At 50.0% G+C, this 13,955-nt stretch overlaps 1 protein-coding gene across 1 annotated transcript; it reads left to right on the forward strand.

Annotated features, from left to right (window-relative positions):
• Positions 1-7,169: 7,169 nt before the first annotated feature.
• Positions 7,170-13,334, forward strand: znf541 (zinc finger protein 541). The gene is made up of 7 exons (XM_088912170.1): positions 7,170-7,210; positions 8,071-8,146; positions 8,436-8,524; positions 9,645-9,752; positions 10,772-10,917; positions 11,570-11,734; positions 13,277-13,334. The coding sequence occupies exons 2-7, from the start codon at positions 8,092-8,094 to the stop codon at positions 13,299-13,301; spliced, it is 588 nt and encodes a 195-aa protein (XP_088768296.1). The 5' UTR covers positions 7,170-7,210; positions 8,071-8,091; the 3' UTR covers positions 13,302-13,334.
• The last annotated feature ends 621 nt before the right edge of the window (positions 13,335-13,955 follow it).

Genomic DNA, 13,955 nt, shown 5'->3' on the forward strand with positions numbered 1-13,955 from the left:
GCCTCTGAGCTGCAGGATCTGGATGAGATCCTGTCCGCTCAGACTTACAGGGATACGGAAGAACAGCCAGGGATGAAAAGAACTGGGGTGTTGATCTCTCCTGACATGTCCGCACAGCCCTGCACAGTTACGGAGTATAGTGTTGATCCCACAGCCGTTGGACAGACCGGTCCAGACTATCAACCTGTGCCCACAGTCACAGGCTCCACCCATGTGGAAACCATGTTGGGTTCCACCCCCTCCCCCTCATGTAACCTCTCGCCCAATTGCAGCACAGCGGCCAGCTCTAACTCCACCCACAGCTGCACAAGCCCCGCCCCCTGGGCTCAGGTTAGCCTCGCGTCTCCTCCTCCTCCTGCTCCCCAGCCCTCTGCAGTCCCGCTACTACTGACACAGCCCCCGTCCAAGGATCCCCCAAGGAGGAGGAGGGCGAGGAAGATCAAGGCCACGAAGGCAGAGAGTCTGGCCCCGCCCCTGCCCCCGCCCCGTCCTGCCTCCCTCTGCCTCTCCCGCAGGCATCGGCCTCGCCCCCTGTGCAGCCCCAGCCTGATCTCGCCCAGCCAGGTGGCAATGGCGTCCTTCAGCTCCCACGGCATGTCCTGCGAACCGCGACAGGTAATCTGCTGCCCTGCAGGCAGAATGCCAGACAGGGTGCACTCAACAGCCTACAGTTGCGCTCCACTGTTTATTGCTATTGGGCTCCTTATTAATGTAAAACCTGTGACATGCCTTTTAAATCTTAGCCCTCATGTGCGCTCAGAGACCCAACGTGACATACAGAACACATCTTACACGTTGTATACTGGTGGGCAGTAAGCCTGTCTCTGAACGAAGTCAGTCTGATGTGTGATGTAGTTTTCTGAGTGTGTCTCTTTGCGCAGGGGCGGATTTCCCTCACGGTGAGCCCCACAGCCGCTGAGGGACGAAACGCCGGCGATAGGGCAGTCCGCGACACGGCTCCAGGGTGAGGCAGGGCTCAGTGTTGTCCAGCTAGGAGAAGACCAGCCACAGTGGCTGTATAGAAACAGAACAGGACTTGTGTTCCTTTCTTGCTCTGCTGCTGGGCCAGGGAACTATGAAGCTGTGCTGATGAGACACTGCGTGTCTGTGTAGTGCGGTGTCATCCTGTCAGAGTATCGTTTTGTTCTTCCTGTGTGTCAGATGTTTTGAGGTCTCTGTAGCCATGTCCGTTTGTCAGCGTCTTGGTTTCTGCTGTGGTTTGTGAGTGTGAGCCTTGCGGTCTGTTGGTGTTCTGGTGTACGATAATGTCTGTCGGTGTCACTTTCCTAGTGAGAAGGTGAGTCGTTGTGTCTCTAGGCTGTCAGTGTGGGAGTGTTTCAGTTTGTGGGTTACTTTGTCACTGAGTTGTTTAGCTTGTTTATGTGTCCGCAGGGCCGTCTCAAAGGGGGGTGAAGGGGGCGACCCCCCAGGCCCCACCCCCAGCCCTGTGCTTCACGCACGTAAAAAGTATAAATACATGTTTAAATATTTGAATAAAGCGACACACAAAACTCTTATTTTAACACAAGGTGAAATCTAAAGTTAGTGGGAGAGCAGGTGCTTTATGCAGAAGTGGAGGCCTGTCCCACACTCACTACGTCATGGACCAGTTGCAAGCTAAAACTGATTGCGGCATAACTAAACTAGCTGGGGGAAAAAGTTAGCCGGGGGAAAACTGCAGAGCACAAGCAGAGACGGGGAAGAATGTGTAAAATACTACAGCAGGCGCGAGAAAAGAAAAAGGAAGCAGAAGAGGGGGGGATACCAGTGTGGCCCTTAAAGGGTCTTTGGGAAGGTTCGTTGTAAGAGAAGACACAGACACGGGTGCTGGCATTGAGACGCCTGAAGGTACCGACAGCATTAGCAACAACGGTGATCAGTAGTTCTGTTCGGTTCTGTATGTCTGTTTGCGCAGGCCAGTTAGGAGGCTATTTCATCACCCGAACTGCTCCCTGCCGCCACCACTACACACAAGAACCCCCCCACCCTGGGCCCCGCCCACCCCTCGAGACGGCCTCGTGTGTCAGTTGGTGTCATTTTTGCTTACGTTTGTTGATGCACAACGTTTGTGAGTTGCGCAGTGTTTTTCCTGTCTTGGTCTGCAGGGGGCGGTGTGAGGCCATGGGGCAGACAGATCAACACAAGCCCTCGAAGAAGGCAAAACATTGCCCCCTGAAAGCAGGGGCCCCAGAGAAGGAGGTATGTTCTTTCCTAAAGCTCAGGTCTGGCCTGAGGTCAGCCAGTTTGTGGGGGGAGGAGTGTGCTTCAGCACACGGGAGTGTCGCACGAGTGCATGGGGGTTAGTGGGCCTGTGCCAGTGGGAGCGCTCCAGTGGGTTGCAGCCGGAGGGGTGTTATCCTTGTGTGCGTGGTTTGTGTTTGTGCAAACCACTCGAGTCGCGTTGGTCCCAGTGCTCTAGACGAAGTCTCTTCCTCCTGGCCCAGAAGGTCTCCTCCAGCAGACATGTTTCCTTGCGCTCTGGCCACAGAGCTGGGTCGAGAAGCCTGTCTCCTGGAGAGTGCTGGGAGCAGCGACGGTACCTGCGTCAGCTCGTCTCCTCTCTGCACAGGCGCATGGCGAAAGCGCGGAGGGCCGGGCAGGGAGAGGAGAGGCTAGCCAGCAGGGCCCAGGCCCGGCTCAGCTCGGCGTGCACAAGGCGGACCTGTCTCTGCCGGTCACCCCCGTTTTGCTGGCGGAGCCCGGGGCGCCTAATGCAGACACTGCCCAGCTGTCCTTGTGCATGGTGAGCAGAGGGAGGTGTTCAGGGCCCAACATATTCTGTTCTATTAGTCTGTCAGTGCAGGATGTTCCTTTAAGTGCAGAGCAGAAATATCTTTTTTGTGATCAAAGTTGTGCACAATATTCTGATTTACTAGTATGTTGTATGATTTTAGCACATCGTTCCTTGATTAAAATTCTACTCTTCAGCTACGTATCCTAACGTTTTGTTTGCTTGTTTGTCTAGAAGATGTAAATGAAGTATCGGTATTAACACCTCAGTGAGAGCTTGGGTGGGAGACAGTAAAGCAGAAAAGGACGGGGGGATAGAGGATCGGGAGAGGAATGGGTGGTGGAACAGAGGCAGGAGAGAGGGATGGGGGATACAGGAACAGAAAGATGTGGGAAGAGGAAGAATGGGGCTAGAGGTAAGGAGGCATCACGTTTGCCGTCCCTCTACAGAGGACTGGGAGAAAGCGGGCTGTGGAGTGAAGGTAGAAGGTACAGGGTGTTCCTGACTCTAACTTGTCCCCCCAGGCCAAGAGAGCACTAGAGTCGGAGGAAAGCTGGAGCAGAGCCCAGAGGTGTGAGTTCCAGAAGACCCTCTACATCCTTCCCCCGACCACACCCCCTGCCTTTCCACCTGCGTTTGTTGGAGAGGAGGGCTTCGAGGGGGGCCAGGTACCCCGGTTTCGGGACCCAGGCGGGTACCCCAGTCAGCTGCGCTCCCCTGTCTGCCTCACCAACCATCTGCTGAACCCTGACTTTCTGGCACCCCCTTACACCCCGCCACCCATGCTGAGCCCCCTGCGCCTGGGCACTGGCCTGTACTTCGGCACGCTGACGAGCACCCCGCCGAGCCGGCCGCTGTCGGGCACCTACACGGCGACGCTAGGTCTGTGAGCACCCACCCTCTCTTCCCGCCTCTCGCCTAACCTCTCCTGTTTCTGAGCGTGTCCTTCCAGTCCTCCTTCCGCTCCGTACAGCAGAAATCAAGGAGAGCACCGTTAAAACTGCACAGAGCTCTAGCTCCTTTAGGAAATCGTGTGGCTTTAATCATGGCGTTACGGAAAGACATCAGTGCTGTGGAATTGGAGCATCGAGTACAGTGATGAGTTCCATTCATGAGCTGACAAACACAGGGACTGGATCTCTTTAGTCGTGAGCCATGACGATGTCTTAGTCTGTGACGGCTCTGGATTCACGATTCTGAAAGGTTTTAGATCCACTGAGGAACATGGACATACTAAGGCAAAGTGCATTTAAATGTACTAATCTGCTGCTGTTTTTTGCTCCACAGATGCAACGGATGGGATTTTCCTTGTTATGGATGACACCATCATCACCATAGAGCCGTGAGTGTCTTCCACAGTATCCCACGGCTCGGAAGTCAAGCTCAGAGTTGTCCAGTAATCAGTGCTGCCCATTCAGGCTCTGAGATGATTAGTATTATCTAATTGATTGTGAGGGTCATCAATATTACACAACTAAGCTGAGAACCAATCAGTGCTTATAAAGACAGTAATGCAATTCAGAAGCATGTAGGAGTAATACCGATGTAGTGTGAATTGTTTCTCATGCGGCACTCCACAGTTAGAAACTCTTCATTATGTTAATTAAATCCATAATTCCTTAATATGACAAACTTGTAGTTAATGATGCTGACTCGAAACATATGTCTTGCTTCTAAATCTTGCTGCACAGATCTGGTTGCAACTATGAACCAGCTTGTGCTGTTGTTCTAGACCAGCGGTTCTTAACCTTTACTGCAGCTGCACCCCTGTGGTTCCCAAAATATGTTCTCATATTCTTGATCAAAAGGTGTTCAAGTCATTTGTGGTTTTGATGATTTATCCTCTCAACAATCCTCAACGCCCCCAGACAGTGATGTGGCACCCCCAGGGGATGAATGCATCCGATCACCCCAGGTTAAGAAACAGTTTGTTACGAAAGGTTAAGAAACATTTGACTCTCATCAGTGGGTCTGCCCCTCGGAAGCTGGAGTACAATTTGTTTTTGCCACCCACCAAAAAAAGAAAGCATCTTTGCCTGCTTCCTGCTGCCTTCGGTGCAGTCAGAGTTGACGCTGCTGTGTAGTGGCTGGACTGAGCTCGGCTCTTTCCAGGCTGGTGTGTCCAGACACCACTCTTGTCCTGGTCCTTTGGGCCCTTAAGGAAGAAGGCCGTCTTAGAAAATGCCATTGAATGGGATTAAATCGTATGCAGATGCCAAAGGGAAGTAAGGATATTTAATATTGTACGAACAGGAGTATAAGAATCCTGCTGTCCCTCTGAAATGCGTGCTGGGAGTCCAGCAGGCGGGCTGATGGTGAGTTGAGGCTGTATGAGGCAGAGCAGACTGTATGAGGCAGTGGGTTCAGACCCCCTGTTGTACTCTTCACCCGAACACCAGTAACATACCAGCTGTGTAAGCTGGGTAGAGCTGTCAGCCCAGCCAGGCAGGCAGGAACAGGAGCAGCAGTGAAGCTCTGAGAGCGCTGGTCTTCTCACGTTCTCTGCCTTTCAGGCGCATCAACGTGGGCGCGCGCTTCCAGGCCGAGATCCCGCCCCTCTGCAGCCCCCTTCTCGTGCTGCAGGAGGAGCACCCCGCCCAGCTGGTCTGGACCCCCTGGGGCGACATTGCCCACAACGCAGTCACGCAGCGTCGGGGTGAGGGTCCGGGGGGACGCCGCTCCCTTTGTGTCTCTCTTGGACTCTGCTCTGCCGAGGGGAAACTCAACAGGGAGTGGAAGCAGGCCCAAACGTGTCTGGACACCTATAGATTTTCTACACAACCCACAAAAATAATTTACTTGCCAGTCCCCATAATGCCTTTTTTCAGGAGTTACTTCACACATATATTAATATCTGAACAGTAAGAGATACAGAGTGAGGCTCACCTCTGTGCAGTAGTGAGGCTCTGAGTGCTACACACACAGACACTGTGCAGGACTGGTGATCTGAGTGCTACACACACAGACACTGTGCAGGACTGGTGATCTGAGTGCTACACACACAGACACTGCAGGGGTGAGGCTCTTGAGTGCTACACACACAGACACTGTGCAGGACTGGTGATCTGAGTGCTACACACACAGACACTGTACAGGACTGGTGATCTGAGTGCTACACACACAGACACACAGCGCAGGAGTGAGGCTCACCTCTTTGCCCAGAGAATCCTGTCCTGTGATCCTGCCTTTGAGCTTCTCTTCAGGCCTGCCCAGTGTACAGTTAGATGGCCTTCCCAGACTGCTCTGTGGTGTGCAGTAGTGGAAGCACCTCCATGGACATGGGGCGCTACATCGACTCACAGTGTGCCCTGTTTGTGTCTGTGGCTTGCCTCAATCCTGTCTATTGGACATCGTAGATGAATAGTACCCTCAGCTGTCCACCGCCGATCTACACTGAAACGTGTTCTCCAGGAACCTACTGTAGCTTTTTGCTATTTTCAGAATCCCTGATATCACATCAGGTGTATCCTTCTTTCTCATCATCGGCGCTGAATTCACCAGCCCATGCTGGACTGGATGCTGCACTACAGTCCTTATACTATGACATTGATCTCCACAGTGTGAGGCTGCACTGTCTGACTGTGTTTCTGTCTCTTTGTGTCTCAGTGACGGAGTTCTTGGAGTTGTGTTGTTGCAGTGCGATGCCAGGAGGGGGCACTAATACAGAGCTGGCACTCCACTGTCTGAACGAGGCACAAGGGAACATCCTGGTAAGTACAGTCACAGCCTATATTTACCCCATGTATTGCTGTATGTGTGGCACATATAACCCAGGTGATCAGCATGCATACTGTGCCCTCCAGACTTGTTCATAGCACGGATAAAATAGGAACAGAAACATCATACAACAGAATGAGCTGTTCATTGGGTAGTGTGTCTTAGAATAAAAGTCATCGACCTGCACAATAAGGCTATAAGATTAATCTTGTGTGAATATGGGATTTGTGGCCAGTCTGCAAGGAAGAAGCTTCTTTGGAGGGTGGATGACAGAAGGAGGCAACTTGGAGTCTACATGAGGCTAAATTGTCTGAATCGGAACCATGTCTTACATTCAACTGAAGGGAAAAGTGTGCTTTTTAGAAATGATTCTCCAGGGTTGATTCTAAAAAAAGGAGAAACTCATGTTGAGAAAACATTGTGGAGAGCCTTTTTTGTTTTGGGTTTGTTTTGCAGCTGCAGATCCTGGAACCCTTGTCAAGACAGGGGAATCATGAATTCCCAAAATATACCAGAACACTATCGCCAAACAGCTGCTGCCTTCTGCCGAGCAGCTCAAGCTCGGCCAATAGTGGACAGTGATCTAAAGCACACGGTTGCACAAAATCAAAATTCTCCACTGGACATCTCAACCTCCAGACCTCAGGAGGTCTGGAACTTCATGGCTTGAACTCGGAACTGTTCACAAAAAAGTCAAAGCCTTATAGCTCCCAACAGGAGGTGTCTTCTGAGTGAAAACCCTGCCAGAGGAGGTTTACAGTGGTGTGAATAAATTTTTATGTTCTCTTTATATACGTCGTGTGCTACAAAGATAACCTTTTTCCCCATCAGGTCAAGTTATCATGTCTGGAAATCTGTTGTTCCTTTCTCATTGGGTATGAATTAATCTGAAGGGGAATGTGTGCACCTGAAGTGTACAGGGTTGACAGTGTATATATATATCTCTCAGGTATACAAGGCATGCAGTGCATATATTACATATACCTCATGTGCTGTATATAAACCCCAAGTCTGCAGTGTGTACATTATATGTACCCCAGATGCTCAGTGTGTGCAGTATATATACACCATGTGTGTACTGTGTGCAGTGTATGTACCCAGGTGTATACTACATGTGCAGTATACTGTACATACCCCAGGTGTGCAGTGTGTGCAGTATATATACCCAGGTGTGCACTGTGTATAGTATATATACCCCAGATGCTCAGTGTGTGCAATATATATACCCAGGTGTGCAGTGTGTAAGATATATATACCAGATGTTCAGTGTGTGCAGTATATATATCCAAGTGTGTACTGTATACAGTATGTATACCCCAGGTGTGCAGTGTGTGCAGTATATATACCCCAGATGCTCAGTGTGTGCAGTATATGCGGTATACTGTACACAAGTATATATACCCCAGGTGTACAGTGTGTATGGTATATAATACCCCTGGTGCACAGTGTTAGCATTATTTAAAAGCTGTGCTGTTGCAAGCTTAACAGTGTAATGCCTGGCAGGGAATTTCAGCTTACAGTAAAAAAAGCTGGTTTATATCCATTGCAGAAACTGGACTGACTATTCAGAACAGTCATGTTGTGTGTGATCAGTATTGTGATTGTGTCTTGTGTGCTTCCAGACTGCTGTGGAACTGCTGTTGATGCAGGGAGCCCGGCGCTCTCCCTCACACCCGCTGTGGGACTACCACTATGCAGGTATAGCAGTGGCACACTGCACTGGACTGTAGAGTAGTGGAATAGTCAGTGTACGCAGTATATGAAGTGCTGTGTAGCAGATGAGACCTTGCTTGGCAGTGGTACTGTGGAAAGCACATTGGTCTGAACTGCACTGTACTGTGTTGAGCTCTAAATGTCAAGGCAGAGCTGTACTGATCTGTACTACAGTATATGAACCGTGTATTCTTGAGATGTGCTGTGCTTCACAACGACACACCCTACAGTTGAAGTGATACCTGCTGGCCCAGACTTGTCCATGTTCCTCCAGGCTCAGACTACTGGAGCTCCCGAGAGAAGAAGCTGTTCTGCAAGGCTCTGGCCACCTACGACAGGGAGTTCCAGCTCATTCACAGCATGGTGAGGCTCCCAGCGTGTACATGCGGCTGGTCACTGGGCCGTTGTGTGTGTGTGTGTGTGTGTGTCGTTGTGAGAGAGGGTTTGTCTCGGTGTGTACAGTGTGCAGGCAGCTGCTCACTGGGCCGTTGTGTGTGTTTGTCATTGTGAGAGAGGGTTTGTCTCAGTGTGTACAGTGTGTAGGCAGCTGGGCACTGGGCCATTGTGTGTGTGTCATTGTGAGGGAGGGTTTGTCTTATTGTGTACAGTGTGTAGGCAGCTGGGCACTGGGCCATTGTGTGTGTGTCATTGTGAGGGAGGGTTTGTCTTATTGTGTACAGTGTGCAGGCAGCTGGGCACTGGGCCATTGTGTGTGTGTCACTGTGAGGGAGGGTTTGTCTTATTGTGTACAGTGTGCAGGCAGCTGGGCACTGGGCCATTGTGTGTGTGTCATTGTGAGGGAGGGTTTGTCTTATTGTGTACAGTGTGCAGGCAGCTGGGCACTGGGCCATTGTGTGTGTGTCACTGTGAGGGAGGGTTTGTCTTATTGTGTACAGTGTGCAGGCAGCTGGGCACTGGGCCATTGTGTGTGTGTGTCATTGTGAGGGAGGGTTTGTCTTATTGTGTACAGTGTGTAGGCAGCTGGGCACTGGGCCATTGTGTGTGTGTCACTGTGAGGGAGGGTTTGTCTTATTGTGTACAGTGTGTAGGCAGCTGGGCACTGGGCCATTGTGTGTGTGTCACTGTGAGGGAGGGTTTGTCTTATTGTGTACAGTGTGCAGGCAGCTGGTCACTGACCTGTTGATGTGAGACAGTGTGTGGTTGTGTCTGTCTTTGTGTCAGCATGAGTATATCAGTGCAGGTACAGCAGGGATGTGTGATGTTGGTGGCACTGTGGGTCTCTCCCATACCTCCACGAGTGCTGCTTGTGTCAGCAGTGTGTCATTAGTAATCTGCCAGAGTGTAAGGACATAGTACACAGCTGCAGTAAGCTGTTGGGTGTCCTCTGGCACTGTCCATGTGACCTGGTGTCATTAATACGTGGTCATATCTGGATCACTGCTCCACAGTGTGGCTGTGACCACACGATGTCTCAGACACTCCGGCTAACGTTCTAAGCGTTTGACTGTCCTGTGTGTTTCAGCTGAAGAGTAAGTCGGTGCCTCAGTGCGTGGAGTATTACTACACCATGAAGAAAAAGAAGAAATTCAAGCGGCGCAGCCGAGAAGCCCAGCGACAGCAGGGCTACTCTGTGAGCGTGCATACTTCTATACCTAGACCTTTTAAATGAATAATGACCACGGTTTAAATTTTAAATTATTGCAGACCCCATGCTCTGAATTGTCTCAAACTTTGAAGACATTCTTTTAGATCGCAGGCTGGGCCTTGTAGTCCAGAGATCACTGGTCCAGTCTGTGTCGTATTGTAACCCTACAGTCCAGAGATCACTGGTCCAGTCTGTGTCATATTGTAACCCTACAGTCCAGAGATCACCGGTCCAGTCTGTGTCCTATTGTAACCCTGTAGTCCAGAGATCACTGGTCCAGTCTGTGTCATATTGTAACCCTATAGTCCAGAGATCACTGGTCCAGTCTGTGTCATATTGTAACCCTACAGTCCAGAGATCACTGGTCCAGTCTGTGTCATATTGTAACCCTACAGTCCAGAGATCACTGGTCCAGTCTGTGTCATATTGTAACCCTACAGTCCAGAGATCACTGGTCCAGTCTGTGTCCTATTGTAACCCTGTAGTCCAGAGATCACTGGTCCAGTCTGTGTCATATTGTAACCCTATAGTCCAGAGATCACTGGTCCAGTCTGTGTCATATTGTAACCCTACAGTCCAGAGATCACTGGTCCAGTCTGTGTCATATTGTAACCCTACAGTCCAGAGATCACTGGTCCAGTCTGTGTCATATTGTAACCCTACAGTCCAGAGATCACTGGTCCAGTCTGTGTCCTATTGTAACCCTGTAGTCCAGAGATCACTGGTCCAGTCTGTGTCATAGTGTAACCCTACAGTCCAGAGACCACTGGTCCAGTCTGTGTCATATTGCTTGAGCAAGCAAAGAATGCTGGAAAGGAATGTCTGACATCTTGTATTTATAGTTTAGCCTGGTAATATTCTGCTATGTACTCCTTGTCTCTTGGAGTGGTCATTAAGATTTCTTCACACATGCAGTACATGAAGTACACTGTACAGGCTGAACATCTGTAAATAATGAAAAATAAAACAGTTACCCAAAGCATCACCTATCGCCACTCTTGCAGAGGACGGAGTCCCCATGCAGCCCCCAGAAACCAGGAGGAGGGGGAACAGGGAACCCCCAGAAGAGCATGGAAAGACAGTGCAGGCTGCCAGGGAGCCGGCCTGCTGCGGGGGGCGCTAGGAAGCACCCCTGCAATGCGTGTGACATGTGAGCAAAGCTGTCGGAGCTCCCACTCCTGCTTCTCTCCGCACAGCGTCTCGGACAGTGAGCTATGGAGGGTCCCTGGGTCACAGGGAGTGCTGGCCAGCTGTGAAAGCCCGTGTAACTGTTTCTGCTGTTAGTGCCACGGGCTGTAGCACCGCCACTCCACTGAGAAGCAAGATGAGATATTGACCCCTGGCCAGTGGCAAGGAGGCATCTTAAGAAAGGGGTGCATTTGTAAAAGCTCACCTGCTTGTCACCACGTGTAAAAAGCAACTGAATGGTCTGATCTGTACATTAACCTCTTTCAAGCAAGTTATGTATGAAGTGCTCCACTGTCTTTTGGTATTTGTGCATCTGTAGGAGCATTATTCTGTATTTACCTTTATTCTTATTAATCTCTTGCTTTGTGTAGTAAGCTTTTTTTGTATTAACATCTTTCTGTGAAGCAACTGCTCTGAGTTTACCTAACCTTTTACCCTGTCTCTTTGTATTAACCAGGTGCTGCTGTTTTTCTGCAGCGTGTACTGAACTCTCTCTGAGCTGTCTTCTTCAAGGTGCACTGTGCATTTACCCCTCTCCTCAGTGCAGTACTGTAACCCTCATTTCCCTGTACCCTCACACTTTGTATTTACCTGAGCCTCTCTTCCTCTCTCAGTGACACTGGAAACATCAAGAGCCGGAGTTCTCACCTGCAGGTTCAGCAGCAGCAGGATAGTGTGTCGCCTTCTTGGAACAGCTGGATTAACCACGACCAGGAGGAAGAGGAGGAGGAGGCAGGGCTCAGTCCCAGCTCAGATGTCACATGGAGCCCCTTCTTCCTGTGAGTTGCCCGCACTCTTCATACAGCTCTCTGCAGCACTCTGGATGATGCCACTGAAAGCTAATCTTTCATTCTTCCTTGGAATTACTGGAAACAGCCATCAGAGTCTACCCAGCAACCCCTTGGCATTTAACAGCTCCAAACCAAACTGCAAGGCGGGCACACGCAGTATGGAGAGGACCTGTGCACTCCGGCCTCTGATGCCTTCTGTCGGAGCCTTACAGGGGAGACAGCGCCAGTTGGCGGGGGTGGGGTGCCCCTCGCTGGCAGCCCTGAAGAATCAGGGGGGCCCTCCCTGTCGAGGGCAAGGCAAAGGCCTTGGTGGAAAGCTAGTTTCGGAGGTGTACACGCACAGGTCCTTACCCCCCTTCCCAGCACCGTGGAGAGAATCACAGCAGTAATCTTGACAGACTGACGCCTGGAGACCTGGAGGTTGCCAGACGGGTAGGAGGGCAAGGGGAGATGTATTTAAAAAAATAGGCAGCTCTGTTTTTGTAGGAAGAGGATTAGTCCTTTTTAAAACACCCTACATTTGTATTTGGAAATGATATTGCTGCCCAGTTCTACTGTTAGTGTAAACCAGTTGTAATGCAGGGAAGACAGAACTCCGGAAGACCAGATATCTGGTATATGCCCATGAATCTCCAAGACACTTTTCCCGGTTTTAAAGAGCATACAACTTCTGGCATTGTCCACACAACACAGCCTGCAGTGCCTTTCCAAAGTACTTGCTCTGCCAGCGCTGGCAGTTTCCATAAAACAACATCTTTTTAACAACACCCTAAAAGTGAAATAAATAAAAACCACCAATTTCCTTAAAAAACCAAATAGTTTGTTGCGTTAAAAACAGAAGTGTGGAATTTGGCTCTCAATCTTTTGGGGCTGTGTTGTAATTCTTTGCTACCACCCAGAAATCTATTTGTCGTGTAGGCTTGTTACTTCATGCAGCGCCTGAATAGTTCACACAAGCTCTCTGTGAGCAGTCATATTGATCAGGTTGTTCATTTCACCAACCAGACCTGGTGAGCATTTGATCAAGGGAGTCTGGAAATATGTGGCTATATAAATTAACAAAAGACAAAAAGAGACCAAAAACCCGGATAGCTAAAAATGCACAGAATAAAAGATCGAAATAAATGACTATCTCCAGGTTTCATGGAAGTGCTGAGCTGCTGGTGGATTCTGGGACAGGTTGACTCTCTAGTTTCTTGCAGTTCTGCAGCAGCTGCAGAGTTTTGCCGCAGTTCCAGCGGTGTCGAGTACACGCTCACAGCCCGTGGCAGCGAGAGACCCTCGCCATCGCCCCCAGCCGGGCACAGTAACCACAGCGATTCAGGGGACAGGAACTGCAGGGTGTCAACAGAGATACGGGATTGGCACCGGAAGAGATGTTCTAGAGATCAGTAGGCGATCCAATCACCTCAGCGGGAGAGGGACTGAACATGGTGTGCCACTGGAATAGGCCACTGCGTGTTGTTTTTTTACCTTGAGAATTTAAGGACCTTTCTATGTTGTAAATCTCTTTTCATTCCTGTATTCCAGATGCCTGTTACCTCCAAAGCCTTGATGAATGTTTAAACCCACCATTGGTTCAGAGAGCTCTAATCTTGTTAATCTTGTTGATGCCGATTCGTTTTGGTTCAATTTCTTGTTTCTTACTGTACTGTTCTTAACAAAATAAATAATAATGAGCTCTAAGATGATTGCGACTCTAGTTTTGCAGCAGCAGTAGTTACCTAATGGAGCCATTTTGCCCTCTGCGAGTTCCAGGACTCTGTAGGGGGACACAAGACATGTACTAGCACAGCTGTAAGACTGACAGTTCCGGTACCTGCTGCCGAGACTGAAAGCAGGTAATCCAGTGCTGTTTCTCCCTGTATACGGAACTGTAAGGCCTGCTGCCCATCCAAGTCCAAGCATTTATCCACACCTTTAAGAGGGGCTTCTGCAATGAGCTGGCCTGCTGTTCCAGCCAGAAATGTGTGAGCAGGAACTGTGATATTTCAGCCCAGGTCTACATTACCTGCCACGACAGCGAGGAGCAGCTCCTCATTGGCCAAGTTACTTCCCATTTCGAGTTCCATCTAAAGGGTCATCGAAAAAGGACTGTTTAGTTACCCCTCATGAGCCCCCTCACCCCCCTCCTTCCACAAGGGGAAAACTGGGCACTGCAAGAGTAATCGCGAACATTACGCATTCCTAAGATAGGAAGGAGTTATCT

The sequence above is a fragment of the Atractosteus spatula genome, chromosome 3 (assembly GCF_055471065.1).
Source record: "Atractosteus spatula isolate fAtrSpa1 chromosome 3, fAtrSpa1.hap1, whole genome shotgun sequence".
NCBI classification, from domain to species: domain Eukaryota; kingdom Metazoa; phylum Chordata; class Actinopteri; order Semionotiformes; family Lepisosteidae; genus Atractosteus; species Atractosteus spatula.